The sequence below is a fragment of the Hemitrygon akajei genome, chromosome 6, assembly GCF_048418815.1.
Source record: "Hemitrygon akajei chromosome 6, sHemAka1.3, whole genome shotgun sequence".
NCBI classification, from domain to species: Eukaryota; Metazoa; Chordata; class Chondrichthyes; order Myliobatiformes; family Dasyatidae; genus Hemitrygon; species Hemitrygon akajei.
In genome coordinates, this window is record NC_133129.1 from 130,312,939 (window position 1) to 130,329,831 (window position 16,893).

The 16,893-nt window shown below is 40.2% G+C and overlaps 1 protein-coding gene across 1 annotated transcript in view; it reads right to left on the minus strand.

The window, feature by feature from the left end:
• The window catches only part of th (tyrosine hydroxylase), a 55,796-nt gene that overhangs the window by 19,699 nt on the left and 19,204 nt on the right, over positions 1-16,893 (minus strand). The window contains exons 3-7 of the mRNA XM_073049247.1: positions 13,061-13,235; positions 11,968-12,056; positions 3,982-4,049; positions 3,797-3,847; positions 1,535-1,680 (exon numbers count right to left, since the gene is read on the minus strand). Of these exons, the coding sequence (XP_072905348.1) occupies positions 1,535-1,680; positions 3,797-3,847; positions 3,982-4,049; positions 11,968-12,056; positions 13,061-13,235 (529 nt within the window). The remainder of the gene's footprint in view (positions 1-1,534; positions 1,681-3,796; positions 3,848-3,981; positions 4,050-11,967; positions 12,057-13,060; positions 13,236-16,893) is intronic.

The following is a 16,893-nucleotide window of genomic DNA, read 5'->3' on the forward strand; positions in this document are numbered from 1 at the left end:
AAAACCAAGATGCATTTGCTTCAGGATAACCCCAATAGGATAAATAACTTCACACTTTGTTGGCATGTCAGACAGATCCATTTTCTTGTCACGCAGGCCACTGACTCCCAGTATTTGCCCTCCAACATGCAAAATGATCATGGTTCTCCAGCTCACCACACTTCAATCATCACCACTGCTACCCTCTCTCCTGTCCTCCAAACTTACATCTCTCTGGCTGCTCCCTTGCATTTATCTGCATGATCCCAGTCTTCAAGAAGCTTCCTCCAGTGAGCTGCCTGAAGCGCTGTCTATATGGTGCCTGCAGCTTGCCATTGGTCCAAGTCCCAATATTAAGTGTGAACTGATCCTAGATACCCAAGGTCAGGCTGTGTCCTTTACATTTCTTTCAGGGTGAGGAAGTATTTTCCAACCAGTAACTATGCCAACCACTTGCTGAACTTGATGCAACTTACTCATTACAGTTAAACCAAAACCTTACAGGTTGGAAGTTAGGAAATGGAAATCGGCACATCTTTCCCTTGCCAAAATCTGGATGAATGTTAGCAGGTCCAGCATCACTCTAGTTGAGATCATTATTGGTGCCATTGCATGGTATGTGGTTCCCAGCCAGTGCTGATGTGCAGTTGAATAGAGCATTTGAAACATTATATGAGGCTCTTTTTAACTCATGGGAAAGCCAACAACACTCAGCTCAACAGGCTGGAAACATGTGTCAGTAACTATGTTCAACGTGGCTGACCTCCGTTTGACCTACTGTGAAGTGTGGTGAGCAATATAACTTGAGAACAGCAATTTTGCGCAGCACTGCAGACGTGAAATGGTATTGTTTTTCTCAACCTTTTTTCACATCCCCAAATCCTTCAAGAGCCGGCTCAAGCATATTCCTTTTGACCAACTGCCTCTGCTCGCAAAGCAGGGGGATAGTGCGATGCTTTACAGCATCTGCCACCGGCAATTGTAGTTCAATTCCCACCGCCGGCTGTAAGGAGCCTACACATTCTCCCCATGACTGCGTGGATTTCCTCCAAGTACTCTGGTTTCCCCCCACATTCCAAGGACATGCAGATTAGGTTTAGTATGTTGTGGGCATGCCATGTTGGCTCTGGAAATCAGGCAACACTTTCAGGCTGTCCCCAGCATATTCGCAAAACAAATGACACATTTCACTGTATGCTTTGATGTTACAATGTACAAAAGGCAAATAAAGCTAATCTCGACTCCCTGCCTCTCCTTTGTTTTTGACAATTCTTCTGTGAATTTCCTTGGGACACTTTACTGTGTTGAATTTGCTGTATGAATAAAAGTTGTTGCTCTTTCATCATTTTATTTGTTCTGATTGTATCTTCTTGTAATAATTGTGTATAATTTATAATTGGTTTACTGTTCTTCTTTTTGTTGTTGTGTATCTGATACTTATGATGGTGTTGCAAGTAAGTTTTTCATTCCGCTTGTGCACATGACAATACACTCTACCCTGACATTTTCAAATAGGTCTCTTTGATAAACTAATAACATTTAAATCAGTGCCAACCTTTCAAAAAGCAGGAGACATCCTCAAGTTGAGGGATGTTATCCTCAGTGTAACAGCATTGCCTCTCCAGTAGCCTGAAAGCCTCCAGATGTTCTGAACAAGCATGTGTAGGATACAGAGTTTTCAGGTTTGTGTACACTTCTCTCCTGTTGTACAACAACACAGCACAAAGGTCAACAGTGCATACAGTTAACTAGGCAAGCGGCTGAATGTTCCAAATTCCTTAGCTACAGTGGCTATCTGACAGGCCACTTTGAACTTCTGCTGTTTATGAAGCTACTGATGTAATAAAGATAACAATCAATGGTGTGAGTTGTCCCAGGAATGTAGAGATCACATGGAGATGTGAGACTCTAATGCACTTTTCTCTCTGACCATTGTTCCTTATGGAAATAAAGCCAGTCTTTACACATGAGAAATTACATTATCTCCAATTCCATTGGGTCTTTAAAAGTTGATAGCTATTGCTAGAGACAGCTAAAAAATGATGGGAGACTTAATTGTGAATCATCAAGTGAACATAAAATTGGAGCACATTCACCACTACGTTGGCTGAGATTAGCACAACTGTTGCTCGAACTTTCCTGATCTGTAACAGCTCATTAACTAACTAGGAGGTCCAATCCTCTGGTGACTCATCATTGGAGCCACCTCACTCTAATACCTAATTTGTGATTACAAAGCTGCGAAGCATGCAGCCAATGAGGTGTTGCTGCAATGTCGGGAAATGAACACAGCAGGATCCTATCAGGAGATAAGGGAACAGAGTATGAGTTTTAATGGATTCGGAGGGGTAAGAACTGGCCAGGATAGTGGGCAAAATCCACTGTTTCTCTGTCTTTGCTGCTGATGACTGAAGGCAAAGTTCAGTGCCTCGTGCAACAGATGGCATCACTGACAATTCAGCACGCCTTCATTTCAGCATCGGAAGGTCGACTGGAATTATGTATTCAAGTTACTAGAGCGGGGCTTGAAATTAGACCCTTCCCGCTCAGAGGGAAGTAGGCCACACTGAAATATATCTGACATTGCAAGACACGGGGAAGTGTGTAGAGTTAAAACTATTGTGTTGCACTAGGTTGTATCAGGAACTTGATCACTTTTGACCACTACATGGCCCCATGCACCCCTGCCCTCTTGTCTACCATTCATCATCTTGAAAGCCTCTGATGTATCTCCCCCTATAACATGAAGTTGGAAACCGATAGGGAGATCTCAAAAACATGTTGGAGCAGAGTGCAATATCTCCAATGCGAGATGGTACTCTGCTGGGACTGAAAAGCACCATTTCTGTTGACATAGAGATTTGATGGGAAGCTGCCTGACTGCCACCTGAGCAAGATGTGCTTAAAGCTGATATGGCCTCTTCAAATTAGAAGCCACCTCATTCCTCCTGTCCCTCAGTTTGAATGACAAGACACTATTAGTCAAAGTTATTTTTCATATATTTCAAAATTCCTCACAGCTAAAAAATTCTTTCAGTTTTATATAGAGTTCAGACTGAGAAGAAAGTGGATAAAAATTTTTCTGGAGATATCTTAATAACTGCTGCTGCAGTTCTACACTGCAGTCATTGAGTCTGTCCTGTGCACCTCCATCATTGTGTGGTTTGGAGCCGCCACCAAGCAGGATAGAACCAGACTACAGCGCACAGTGAGGACTGCCGAGCGCATCATTGGAGCCTCCCTGCCCTCTATTGTGGACCTGTACTCTTCCAGGTTGAAGAAGAGGGCGGGGAACATCATAAAGGACTCCTCCCATCCTGCGCACGGACTGTTTGATCTGCTTCCGTCTGGTAGGCGCTTCAGATCCCTCCAGACAAAGACTAATAGGCACTGGAGAAGTTTTTTCCCTACTGCGGTCACTTTGCTGAACAGTTAACTGCCGGTTAACTGTCGGCTAACTATTACTTGGATTGCACTACCTGTATGTATAATCAATATTTTCATTTATATTTATCATTATTATTGTTATGAGCAGAGAGACAACATCTGCCGGAAGTAAATTCCTTGTATGTGCATAGGTACTTGGCGATTAAAGTCTGATTCTGATTCTGATAAAAATCTGCTACTTAATGCAGTAGAGGGAAACCATTGCTACATGGAAAACCATCAATGTCAGAAAAGGAGAGTTGGGATGCTGGGTTAGTGAGTTTAATTAGGTCAACTAGCTTTATATTCCTTAAGATTATTACATATTATAATCACATCAGACACTTAACTAACAGAAAAAAATACTTAGTAGAATATACAGTAGACTAACCAAGTTGCAATTTCTTCTGCGGTGTACTTTACTCTGGGGATTGGCTCACCACTGCAGAAACAAGGAGCAATTAATATTCTTGGTTTAATATAATTCTCATTTAAGATGTCAGTGAAAGAGACAGTGTAAATTCAAACAACGTGCAAAGTGGGTTCACACAAACTTGGAGTGTGCATGCGACTTACTACTTATAGTTTAAAGCAATTTCTGCAATCTGCTTCCGTCGCTCTCTGTACTTAACATCAGAGAATCCCTGTAGTAAATCGACAAACAAAAATGAGAATGAAACAAGGCGACAGTGTTATATTCAACAATTCATTAAGAATGCAGGCCCTGTACCAATTATCTCCCATCAGAGAGGTGGGATGGTCATTACTGATTTGCCCTAGGCTTCAACTCTGTTTCTGTGTCAATTCCTCAGAGCTTGCAATTCTCCGATTTAAAAAAAAAATTATCTACCTGATTTCAGATACCTGCAGCCTCTACAACCCCAAAGTAAAGAATTCCAAAGATTCATTTCTTTGTGGCAACAAATTCCAATGCATCTTAGTTTTAAATAATTGCATCCTTATCTTTTTCGAGATCCTCCCTCTAATGGAAATATTTCAACGTCTACCCTTTCATGCCCTTTGGGATCTTCTGTGCTTTAATAACTTCACTTCTCATTTGCCTAACTTTGCAAAATGTCAAAGCTATTTGGCCACGTGATAAAAGAACCATCTTTTCCCAAGAAGTAGCCTAGTTAATGATTTTGGGCTGCCTCCTAAAGTAGGATTTGGAAATCCGGGAACCGGACCTGTGCACATCCATACAAACTTCTATAATTCAATGCAATATGCTCACAATGCTGGAGGAACTCAGCAAACCAGGCAGCATCTATGGAAAGGAGTAAACAGTCAACGCTTCGGGCTGAGACCCTTTATCAGGACATGGGACTTGCGTGATTGACAGTAGTGAAAACCAAGAAGAAGCTACTGACATGATGAAAGAAGCCCTGAACATGGCCAGAGATGGAGGACTCATGAAGGGTTTTGACTGTTTACTCTTTTCCATAGATGCTGCCTGGCCTGCTGAGTTCCTCCAGCATTTTGTGTACGTTGCTTGGATTTTCAGCATCTGCATATCTTCTCTTTTTTATAATCCTATGTACCACCTTTGTTACTCACTACTAATCTCTTAGGTGGTGCTTTCTTTTTAATAGTTAAATGCACCCAGTGGATTTTCCATGCCCCAAGTCTGTGCAGTTTCCTTCTTTCTAATTGTCATGTAACAATTCATCCCCTTTGGTGCCCAGCATATATTTGAAGACTTTCTTCATATATTTGAAGACGTGGTTATAAAACCAGAAATGGCAGTCTAATGCACAAGCCAATGCGCACACTTACAATAAACAAGTGGATGGGGATGTTGGCTGTAGCCACGGTAAGCTACACAGAAACAGATGTAAAGTACACTATGTGCTTCGGTAGAATGTTAAGTCTGGGCTAAGTCCTGTAAACTTCCTGAGCTCTGCTGGGACGTAGCTGAAAGTTTATAAGATTTTAGAATTTGTCTATTACTCAATGAAAACAAATCATAAAAAGTTACACTGATCTTTTTGGCAGGTTCTTATATTCAAGATATACGATAGGGACCAGCTGTGACCAAAATAAAATAAACTACCAAGTGATGCTGGACTGCACATTCCACAAACCTAAAAGGATCTGGGGTAAGTTGCGGCACAATGTCAAATGATCGTTTAGTTTAAATAAACCACCATTTAAGCTCTGAGTGGTATTTATATCATGTTGAGCTCTATTGTTATTAAGAAGATGTTCACAGTGCTGAAGGTTGTGCTCCATTTCTATCAGATATGTGGAAATCAAGCATTATTTTATATCAGGTACAGGTTGCAATCCTCCAAGAGGACCAAAGCCTTGTTGTTGGGTTTGGAGACCTGCGTGCCTCAATGACCTGGACAGCAATGTTGGCTGGAATCAGGGCTTTGTGCTTTGACTCTTGCTAGAGTCACCCATATCAAACAGGTCAAATGGTAGAGACCAGACTAAGAGTGGTGAACCAGTCCTACAGGTTTAGGGGTTTAGTTCAGGGCTAACAACCCTGAGTAATAAAACAAAATTGTTATGGAAACAGCAATGAAAAATCCTTCTACATCTGAATGTGATGGTATTCCGGAGTCCTCGCATGGGACTTGCGTGACTGACAGTAGTGAAAACCAAGAGGAAGCTACTGACATGATGAAGGAAGCCCTGAACACGGCCAGAGATGGAGGCCCTTCCTTACTGCCCTAAACGCAATGGTGTAACGGTCAATAAAATAAAATAAACAGGTTGTGATTAATGTAACCTTGCACAAGCCAGAAGCTGTAACTACATGAGGAGATCGTCTTTTGTAGACGACAGTGACTTGTCTTCTGCACCCAATGTAAAGGTGAGTAGAGATTTGTAGAACCTTCCCCTGAGTATCTGCTTTATAACAGGAGTCAATATTTAATCCACACTTAGTCTGAGATGTTTATTTATGCCAAAGGAATGAGGCATTGTCACCTATTAAACCAACGGCAAAGTGATGTTAAAAAGCAGGGTGTATACCAGGGGAAATCAGGCAACAGTTCACTTCTTTAACCTTCTCTACTCCCTTGTATTCCTTTCTCTTCCACTATGTTGTTTTCTCTTTCTTTCTCCATAATTCCACATAACTGGGAATTATCTGCTGGTCATGATCGACAGGTCACAATCCAGGCCAGCCCATCAGGTCCAAATGTTTTTGAACTGCTGGGAAAAGACAACTCTCAAAGTTTACTTTTGGCTTTATGGGAGACGGGGGACAATTGCAGGTGAACAACTTCAATCCCATAACTGAGTCTACCTGAGTAATATTGACACATTGATTAGCAATAAAGCTAGGCATATCTCAACATACTATCCTTTAGTGGAACTGAAGGTGGGACTGTTTGGAGGGTTTTGCTGCGTTGTAGCAAGTAAACCTTTCAAGATGTATAAGCCTTGTAGGTTATATTATTCCTCTCACGGACAAATGGGTGCCTTCAGCCTTCAACATGAAGTTCTAACTCAGAAAGCCAAACAACTGGTAAGGAGCAGAAGCAGCTACTGAGGGGTTGGGGGGTGGATGGCTAGTGGAGGGAGGAGATCAACCTCCCGCAGGCTATCATTGGTATAAAGCGTGATTTCATTCAGGGGTCTGTGCAACCACAGCTGAAGGAAGTGGCAGGTGACAAGGGATATATAATCCCATGCTCTCTGTTAAGAACTATACTAATGGACAGCCGGAGAAATGGTGCACATTTTGGAAAACTAAAACCAAAAAAAAAAGGATGAGTGTGCGCTAGGCAGGTCAGTTGCATTGGAGGCAGACAGATTGCACCTATCCCTATTGATGTAGCAGTGGATACAGGGTCTTGGGAATGTCCAGGCACGATTAACTTTGCAGGCTCTGCTTTGCAAAGACAATGGTGCCATCTGCTGGCCTTTAATCTGCGAACAATATCAGCAACCATGACTCTGTGGTGGCAATGAACTCATTCATCCCTCCTGGTTACAGCTCTGTTGCTTTTGTTGTTGGGTTAAATCCCACTCCAGAGAACTGAGCACAAACTGAAGGATGTTACATTATTGTTGTACTGAACAGAAGGAGTGCTACGCTGTCTTTCAGTTGAAATGTTTCTTGCACATCTACTTTCTTGTACAGGTGTATGCCATCCATGTCATTAATTTGAATGGAGTGCTCTCCCTGACATCCCTCCATGAACACCACAGAAAATCAAATGGAAATGCTGCACTGTTGTTTCTGGGGAGAATGCCGTGCCTACGTCAATTCATAAATACATTGTTGGTTGTAAAGTCCAATGGCAAGTGCTGAAAGTCATGATAGGAATGTAAATCTATGTTTTTCTTTCTTCCCCTGCTATTCCAAAGTTCATCCTCAAATTCAGTAAGTTTCATGTTTAGTTCAATCTATTGCCATTCTCGTCATCATGAGCCTATCCAACACACTGTTGCCATGGGAATAATGTCACTCATGTGGCCCACAGCCCAGTGGGCATCTGCTCTTTCTCTCTCACCAGTGCCATTTGTTTCCTCTCAACAATGTGCACTCCTCCTCACATGTTCTCTTTATATAGTTCAAAGCCTCAGATTTGCCAACAAGTCTTCCCCTCCAGGCCACAGGGACAGCTAAAGAATCAATGCTAGAACATCTAATTAACTGCATGTATTCACTTTAATATAATAAATGTGATATATATTCATATGGATGGAAATTAGGATGGACAGGAAGAGCAGAATAGAACCCACCAAAGATCTAGGAAGGTCTGAATCCTCAATTTCCTCTTATCCAATAGTATTCCTTTATATAATGCTGTCCTCTGCAGTTTTCTACAGGAGAATCAGGTGCACGGGTGTAAGTTCTTCCTTGAATTAGGTACGTTTTCCCAAAATATGTGCCGACTTGACACATCAGAGAGATAAAAGCAAAATTCCTCTTGCCCATGTGACTGCAGACCTGGGGTGGCTTGAGGTTCATCCTATTGTCAGTGTGTGTCCACACATTAAGCAGGTAAATTGTATTACAATGATTTGATGCTGCAGCTCCTTGAGTGTACCTGGGTTTCAAGATTTATCCAGGAAGTAGCAACTTGAAAATGTGCTTTTTCTGGATGCATGATAATGATTGAAAGAAATGTAAATGCCCTGTGAGAGCTCAGTATGGAATAGTGGTAAATGAGAATGACAAGTTACACATTGTGGCATGTATGATAGGACCATTTATGAATGGAAACTATTGAGTACTCTCATCTTTCATAAAATGACCATCTTCATATGTTCTTGGGAGTTCAGGTGTGCACCTTGAGTTGACTTTGTCTGCACTGCTGTCCTCTGTGAAATTAGGCCACAGTGTTATCTAGAGAGACCCTTCTCATCATTGGTAGTAATCTACACTATCACTATTTCATCCATCAACATGTTGGCTTCATCACATCTGTAGTTTCTTTTAGTTTCATTTACTTCTGACTTGAAATCTATTGAATTTTTTAATCTGTACATTTTTAATCTTCTGTACAGGTACTGGAAAAACTGCAAGTACATTTAACATCTTATTTTTAAGAACATTAAATAAGAAGAAGTTAGAGTAGGGTAGACTGACTGTTGGGTGTATTCAATAAAGACAGACCCAGCCCCAGACCCTTTGATGCTCAATGGATCTGGCCTGAAGATATCCAATAATTAATCTCCACAATTCTCTGGGACAGCAGTGAATAACAACCTCCTAGATTAACAACCTCCAAGAAAAGAAATTCCTCATCTCCATCTTAAATAGATGTCTTCAATTATTATTAAACTCTTTTGTCCTAGATTGCTCCATGAAAGGAAACATCTGATGGATATATCCAATGGTTACAGACTCAGACCATTCAACCCTCACTCATGAAATAGTTATTTTCATCTCAAGAATTAACCAAGGAAAGTTTAAATAGAAATTGGCCCCTAATTGGGTCAGGCAACCACACTGCTTATGTATTCAGAATGTGGACTCACTAGTATGAGAGTTTTGCACATTTGTAACGAGATTTCTGTCTGTAAGGAGGTTGTCTGTTCTTCCATGACTGGGCTTCCTCCAGGTACTCCAGCTTTCTCCTGGTTGGTAGGTTAATCGGTCATTGTAAATTGTCCTGTGATTAGGGGAAGGTTAAATCAAAGGTTGCTGGGTGGTGTTGCTCAGAGGGCCAGAAAGGCCTACTCCAGGCTGTATCTCAATGAATAAATAAAAGACTTCCTTTATATGCACACTGTATCCCTAGGAATAAATGCTAACATTACACATTCCTGCCTAATTACTTGCCATTATTGATGGAGTCTTTTCAGGAGGTGACAAAGTTGATTGATGGGGTAAGGCAGTGAACAGAACTCACATGGACTTAAATAAGGCATTTGATAAGATCCCTCATAGTTTGATTCAGAAGATAAAGATGCATGGGATCTAGGATAAATCGCAGTTTGGATTCAGAACTGGCTTCCACGAAGAACACAGAATAGGGTTGGAAAGCTGTTATTATGGCTGGAGATCAGTATTCTTTAAGGATCAATGCTGGAACCTCTTTTGCTTGTGATACATATTAATCATGTGGATGAAAATGTAGATGGGAAAATTAGCAATTTTGTATATGACACTAACACTGGTAGAGTTGTAGACAGTGCGAAGGACTATCAAAATATACTGTGAGATATGCAGTCAGTCGGTTACAGATATGGCAGATGGATTTTAATCTGAACAACTGTGAGATGTTGCAATTTAGGAGGTCAAATGGAAGAAGGACCTACACTCAGTGACCTCTTTATTAGGTACACCTGTACACTTGCTTGTCAATGCAAATATCTAATTAGCCAATCATGTGGGAGCAATTCAATGCATAAAAGCATGGAGACATGGTCAAGAGCTTCAGTTGTTGTTCAAGCCGAACATCAGAATGGGGAAGAAATGTAATATAAGTGACTGAGCATGGAATGATTGTTGGTGTCTGAAGGGCTGGTCTGAGTATCTCAGAAGTGGCTGATCTCCATGGATTTTCACACATAATAATCTCCAGAGTTGATAAAGAATGGTACGAAAAACAAAAAAGTCCAGTGAGTGGCAGTTCTGTGGCCAAAACTCCTTGTTAATTGGAGAAGTCAGAGGAGAATGCCCGGACCGGTTCAAGCTGACAGTAACTCAAATAACTCAGTGTTACAACAGTGGTGTGCAGAAGAGCAACTCTGAAAGCACAACATGTTGAACCTGAAGTGGCTGGGTTACATCAGCAGAATACCATGAATGTGCACACAATTACCACTTTATTAGGTATGGATGTACCCAAGAAAGTGGCCACTGAGTATATACAGTTAATGGAAGGCCCATTAATAGCATTGAGGTACAGAGGGACCTGGCATCCAGATGTGTAGTTCACTGAAAGTGGATACGCAAGTGGAGAAGTTTAGGAGAGGGTTAATTTAAAGGCAAAATGAAGAGCAAGCCTTTTTATGCCAAGTGTGATAAGTGCCTGGAATAGGCTACTGGGGTAGTAGTGGAATGAGGTAATTTGGTGAACTTTAAGAGGCTCTTAGGTAGATACATGAATGTGAAGATATGAATGGAAAGATATGAATGATAAACAGGAGGACATTTAGGAAAACTTGGTATCAAGATTGGCACAACTGCTGCACTCTTCTATGTTATATTATCCAACACTTTGTAGGACTTATTCATTATTTGAGCAGTATTCTGATTTTTCTTTATTTTTCCACCAAAACCTCACATTGACTATACGATATTCCATCTGCCAAATCCTTGCTTCTCACCATCTACACTCATTGTAGACTCATTATGTCCTCCTGCCCTCTACCCCTACCTCTATCATATAACATAGTTTCCTAACTATCTTTAAAAGTCATCAGCAAATTTGGCTGTGTTACAATTTGTCCTTTCACTCAGGTCAGTAATATTGGTGTAAGTAGTTGAGGTTCCAAAACTGTCGCCTGAGGAACTTCAATGGTTATAACATGTCAACCTGAAAATAATATTCTTATCACCGCACCTGTTTTAAATGACCATTAATCTTTACCTATAGTCTGCTGGCTGCTGACACATAACCTCCTGGAAACCCATGCTACTTTCATGATCCTTTGGGAGTGGGACCACACTCTGCAGTCTAGTGCAGCTCACTGTCTAGAGCTCTTATTGAAGAGTTCCCCATTAGTTCTTCTCTAAAGGTGCAATGGTAAAGGGGTCTGAGCAGAGATCACTCACCAGGGATGACAGAGCTGAATCAAACCTTGTTCTGCTGAGAAACATTGCAGACAAAATGATAACCCAACTTGTAATCACTAATTCTACAATATGTTGAATGGAATGAATAATAGGTGGTAAATGAATTTCTTTTTATTAATGCTGCAGCTGTTCAGTAATTTGTCACTAATTTGTCTAAAATGGCAAGGAAGTAACATGCTCTTTGCAACACAAGAAGAGGCGATACAGCCAACTGCTCTGTGCTGGCATTAACGATTCTCGCAAAACTTCTCCTTTCAACTTCATTTTAACTCTACCCTTCACATTGGAAGCGTTTGCCTGTCCTGAGTCCCTCAGCAAGAATCCTTGTCGTAAACTTTTTCGGAACTTACCGGATGATCAAAATCCAGGTCAGGGTCATATTTTGAAACCAGTTGATGGCACCTGTCTAAATCCGACAGCTTTTTTGGAAACCAGTGATCTAGAAATAAAGACAAAGTGCAAAATGTATGAGTCAAAGAGCTACTGACGACTATCCATTTGTTCTGGGCGGTGATGGACAGAATAAACCTGTGGCATTTCCAAAATAAAAATCGATGTAAGAACTAGGAGTACTGATTGCAGGAAGGAAATGCTGCAGAGCAGCTGAGTGTATCTCAGCAAGGTTGGGAATGCAGTGGATGCCGATGAAACAAAGCATGAGAAGAAAGTAAACATCAGAGATGTTCAAAGTTCAGCTGTTCTATGTTATTTAATTAGTCTTTGCAGCGACTGTAAAATGAGTCAGACTCTGCTCCAAGGCATGAAGAAAGATGTGAGAGACTGCTTAAAGCCTCACTCTTTTTGGCATTTCGATCATCTGCACAAATATTCAGCAGAAGTTACGGATATGGACCACTTATGTGAATGCAATACTCTGATTATAACGTGTATTATATAAGCATGTTCATTGAATATATGCATATATAAATTACATCTTTAAATACATCTGCACTTTATTTATTGTGTACCAATAGAACCTTCAGCTGAATGTTCCATACAGGTTAAAGAAACAAAACCAGCTGAAATAAATATAAGCAGTTTGTCTCAGTTGATAGTACTTTCTGGGTCAGAAGGATATCAGCTCAAAGCCTGTACCAGAATTTGAGAACGTTAACAATTCTGATGCTCCAGTGTAATGCATGGATGCTCCAATCTGCAGATGGGTCTCCAGCATGTCTTTATCAAATTAAAGACCCAGTGGCATTATTTAATCTTGGTTGCTTAGATAGAATTCTCTTTCAGCTAACAGCACAAATGGAAACATGGGATCTGGGTTACTATTATGTACAATACAGGTATATATAATTATTTATGTACAGTATATGTAGATAAATAAACTGGATAGAAATAAGTGGTATTCACAGAAAACTAAGCACTTTGGGATTGCATGATCTAACAAGCAACATGTGATGGTCAGATTGAGTATTAGGACTCCACTCTTACATTTCTCTTCTTTTGTTGTTTTCACTTCTTCAGCAACTCTTTTCAAGGAACTGACCAAGGTGCTGATATCCGAGCTGTTTGTTTCACAGCGGATGAAGAATTCTAATATATCTCGATTATCTTTAGATTTCTTAGATGGCCTTGTTTCAATATGATGTATCTTAGTTTCAAAGGTCTATAACAAGGTGAGAAAAAAAAGAAATTTTTAAAAACAATGCAGAATTCTATAGTTTCAATAGAATATCATAACATCCAGGTACCCATTTACTTTCTCCTCTAGCTTACCTAGTACTCCTTTCCAATATTTCCCCGAATAAAAGGTAATTTATCGATAACAGTCCATTTGGCATTCAAACAACAGACATCAGTTCAGCTCTATTTTAAAGGAAGTCCTAGTTCAACATATCCAATATGCAGGAATTTATTGTTTTCACACTCATTTAATCTAGTCTGAAATGTGTAGGCTTCATGTAAGAAGCCTTATGTATTGCCTTGGCTAAGGGGGGTCAACTTTATTCACCATATATGTTTGCATGTATTAGGAAATTATGATGGTGCTACCTGCAATAAAAATAGAAATATTCAACAATTATACAGATTAAATAATTATTAAAAATAAAGTTATAAGTATATACATGGAATGAAATGTGCATAAATACATAAATATGCAATTTAGATAAGAATAATTATAAAATTATATTATATATAAATATAATTATATAAGCATAATTATAAGTATAAAAGTCCTAGTCCTTTCTCTATTAGTATTATGATAGCAAAATTGTTAAGAAATCTTTTCATCAAAGTATACAAAATTAATTCTGGTTTTGGTTTGTAAACTACATTATTCTACTTTTTGCAAAAAATCTATATAAATTACAGAATGACTTATGAAAGGATATGGCTGTCACTCCTCAGTAACCCCTTGCTGGTAACCCATAAGATATAGGAGCAGAAGAAGGTCATTCGCCTATTGAGTCTGCTCCACCATTCAATCAAGGGTTGATCCAATTCTTCCAGTCATCCCAACACCCCTGCCTTCTCCCCATACCCTTTGATGCCCTGGCTAATCAAGAACCTATCTATCTCTGCCTTAAGTACACCCAATGACTTGGCCTCCACAGCCGCTCATGGCAACAAATTCCAGAGATTTACCCTCTGACTAAAGTAATTTTTCCGCATCTCTGTCCTAAATGGAAGTCTTTCAATCCTGAAGTTGTGCCCACTTGTCCTAGACTCCCCTACTGCGGGAAATAACCTTGCCATATCTAATTTGTTCAGGCCTTTTAACATTGGAATGTTTCTATGAGATCTCCACTCATTCTCCTGAACTCCAGGGAATACAGCCAAAGAACTGCCAGACGTTCCACATACAGTAAACCTGTCATTCCTGGAATCATTCTCATGAATCTTTTCTGAATCCTCTCTAATGTCAGTATATCCTTTCTAAAATAAGGAGCACAAAACTGCACACAATACTCCAAGTGTGGTCTCACGAGTGCCTTATAGAGCCTCAACATCACATCCCTGCTCTTATATTCTATACCTTTAGAAATGAATGCCAACATTGCATTCACCTTCTTTACCACTTGGAGGTTAACCTTTAGGGTATCCTGCACAAGGACTCCCAAGTTCTTTTGCATCTCTGCATTTTGAATTCTCTCCCCATCTAAATAATAGTCTGCCCATTTATTTCTTCCTCCAAAGTGCATGATCATACATACACTTCCCAACATTGCATTTCATTTGCCACTTCTTTGCCCATTCCCCTAAACTATCTAAGTCTCTCTGCATGCTCTCTGTCTCCTCAACACTACCCGCTCCTCCACCTATCTTTGTATCATTGGCAAATTTAGCCACAAATCCATTAATGCCATAGTCCAAATCATTGACATACATCGTAAAGAGCAGCGGTCCCAACACCAACCCCTGTGGAACTCCACTGGTAACCATAGCCAGCCAGAATAGGATCCATTTATTCCCACTCTGTTTCCTGCCAATCAGCCGATGCTTCACCCATACTAGTAATGTCCCTGTAATTCCATGGGCTCTTATCTTGCTAAGCAGCTTCATGTATGGCACCTTGTCAAAAGCCCACTACAGTCAAAATATCCATGGTTTCCCAATAGCTGTTAATGAACGTAATGATGCTGATAATCAATTCCTTATGCACACCAATACACAAGTGCAGTACATGTGTGTTTCTTTAATTCTGCAAGGTCTAATAAATAAGTAATTTTTATTAAAACTGGCAACAAGAACCTTGGTTTTGTATCTGGGAATAGGTGAAGTAATACAGTACTTTGATTTCTGTTCTTAGAATTTTCTTTATCCCTCTGTAATTTAAAACAATGAAACCTTTCTTCATCTTTGAAATAAAACACAGGATCTGCCATGATTGCATTGAATGTCAGAATGGGCAGAGAGGGCCAAATAGCCTACGCTTTTATTTACATTTTTGCAAATTAAATGAGGTAATGTGCAGAATCTGAAATGTGGTGTGCAAAAAGTACATGGCTACATATACATAGTTGGGGAGATAGTCTTATCCTTGAAAGTTATAGATGCCTAGAATCATTAGGCACTTGGACTATTACAAAGCAGAAAATGAGAGCCATTAAAGAACAATGAGGTCTTGACCATTTTATCTGCTTTTCATCGTTGTTGGCTGAAGGTTGAATGCTGGCCAAGTCCCCACGAAGAACTTGATTGCTTGTCTCAAAAAGGGATAATTTACCACTATCTTACATAGAAAGGAGAGTCTCAGTTAAGCACCATATTCAATTATCTGCAGAGAATTTGCATTTATGTCTTTACGTGGTTGGCTTTGGCATGCAGACTATTTGATTCCAAAGAGAACTGTGGCTAACGTCATCTTGCCTTTGCCAAATAGCAATTGGCTTTCCTCCCGTTCCCAGCAGGAACGATGACTGGGTTGAGTCGTTCCTCTACCCCAGAGCCACTAAGGACAATTATAATGCTTAGCTCTTCTTACAGGTAGAGGATTACTCAGTTTAGCAAATAATGTTAATATTTTTACTCTCTGTGGCCTAGTAATATATCAATAATGAAATGTATTAGTAACCAGCAAAATCCTTTGAGTTCTTTAGAAATATATGTTTTGTAAAGGATGACAGTACACCTTTTATTCTGTTCAACTAAGCAGCCAACTCAGTAAACTACAACTGGAAATCTTATATCACTCCAGCACTTGAGAGCAAGCATAACAGTCTTCTTCAAGACTCTCTCGTATGTTGTCTTCACATAATCACCAGGTTCCATTTTTGCTATACAAGCTGAAGGAACTTAACTTTATTCATAAGGTTATTCAAAGTACAGGTTAAAAATAAAATTTTTTGAAGTGGGTGGATGACTATAGCCTTTATCCTAGGATTTTGAGAGCTGTTTCTAAGGCTGAATTGTGAATTTATGGTGTAAAAATCAAGACGTTCTACCCGAAGTTTACAGTTATTGACTTAAGTAAGCTTATACATTCATATAAGCTACAGTGGCACCACTCAGAGTTTGTGGTTCAGACTTAGTTGTTTTTTAGGCTCGCAGGGATAGTCTGGGGGTCAGCGTGGGGAGTTAGGGGTTAGGGATAGGGATGAGGGGGAAGTTTGAATTTAAGGGGAATAAATGAAGAGTCGGGGCAGTGACCTGTGAACGGATGTTGGGTCGGTAGGTGCTAAGGACAAAGGACTGTGATCACTGTTGTCAGTGATTGAGGTTGGGTGGCCCCATGAATGAGGGCTGGTGATGACCCCTCCCCCATTCTCAAGTCGACAAGTCAACTGCCCATGCAAGTTCGAAAGCTGAGGCCCACGAGGTCG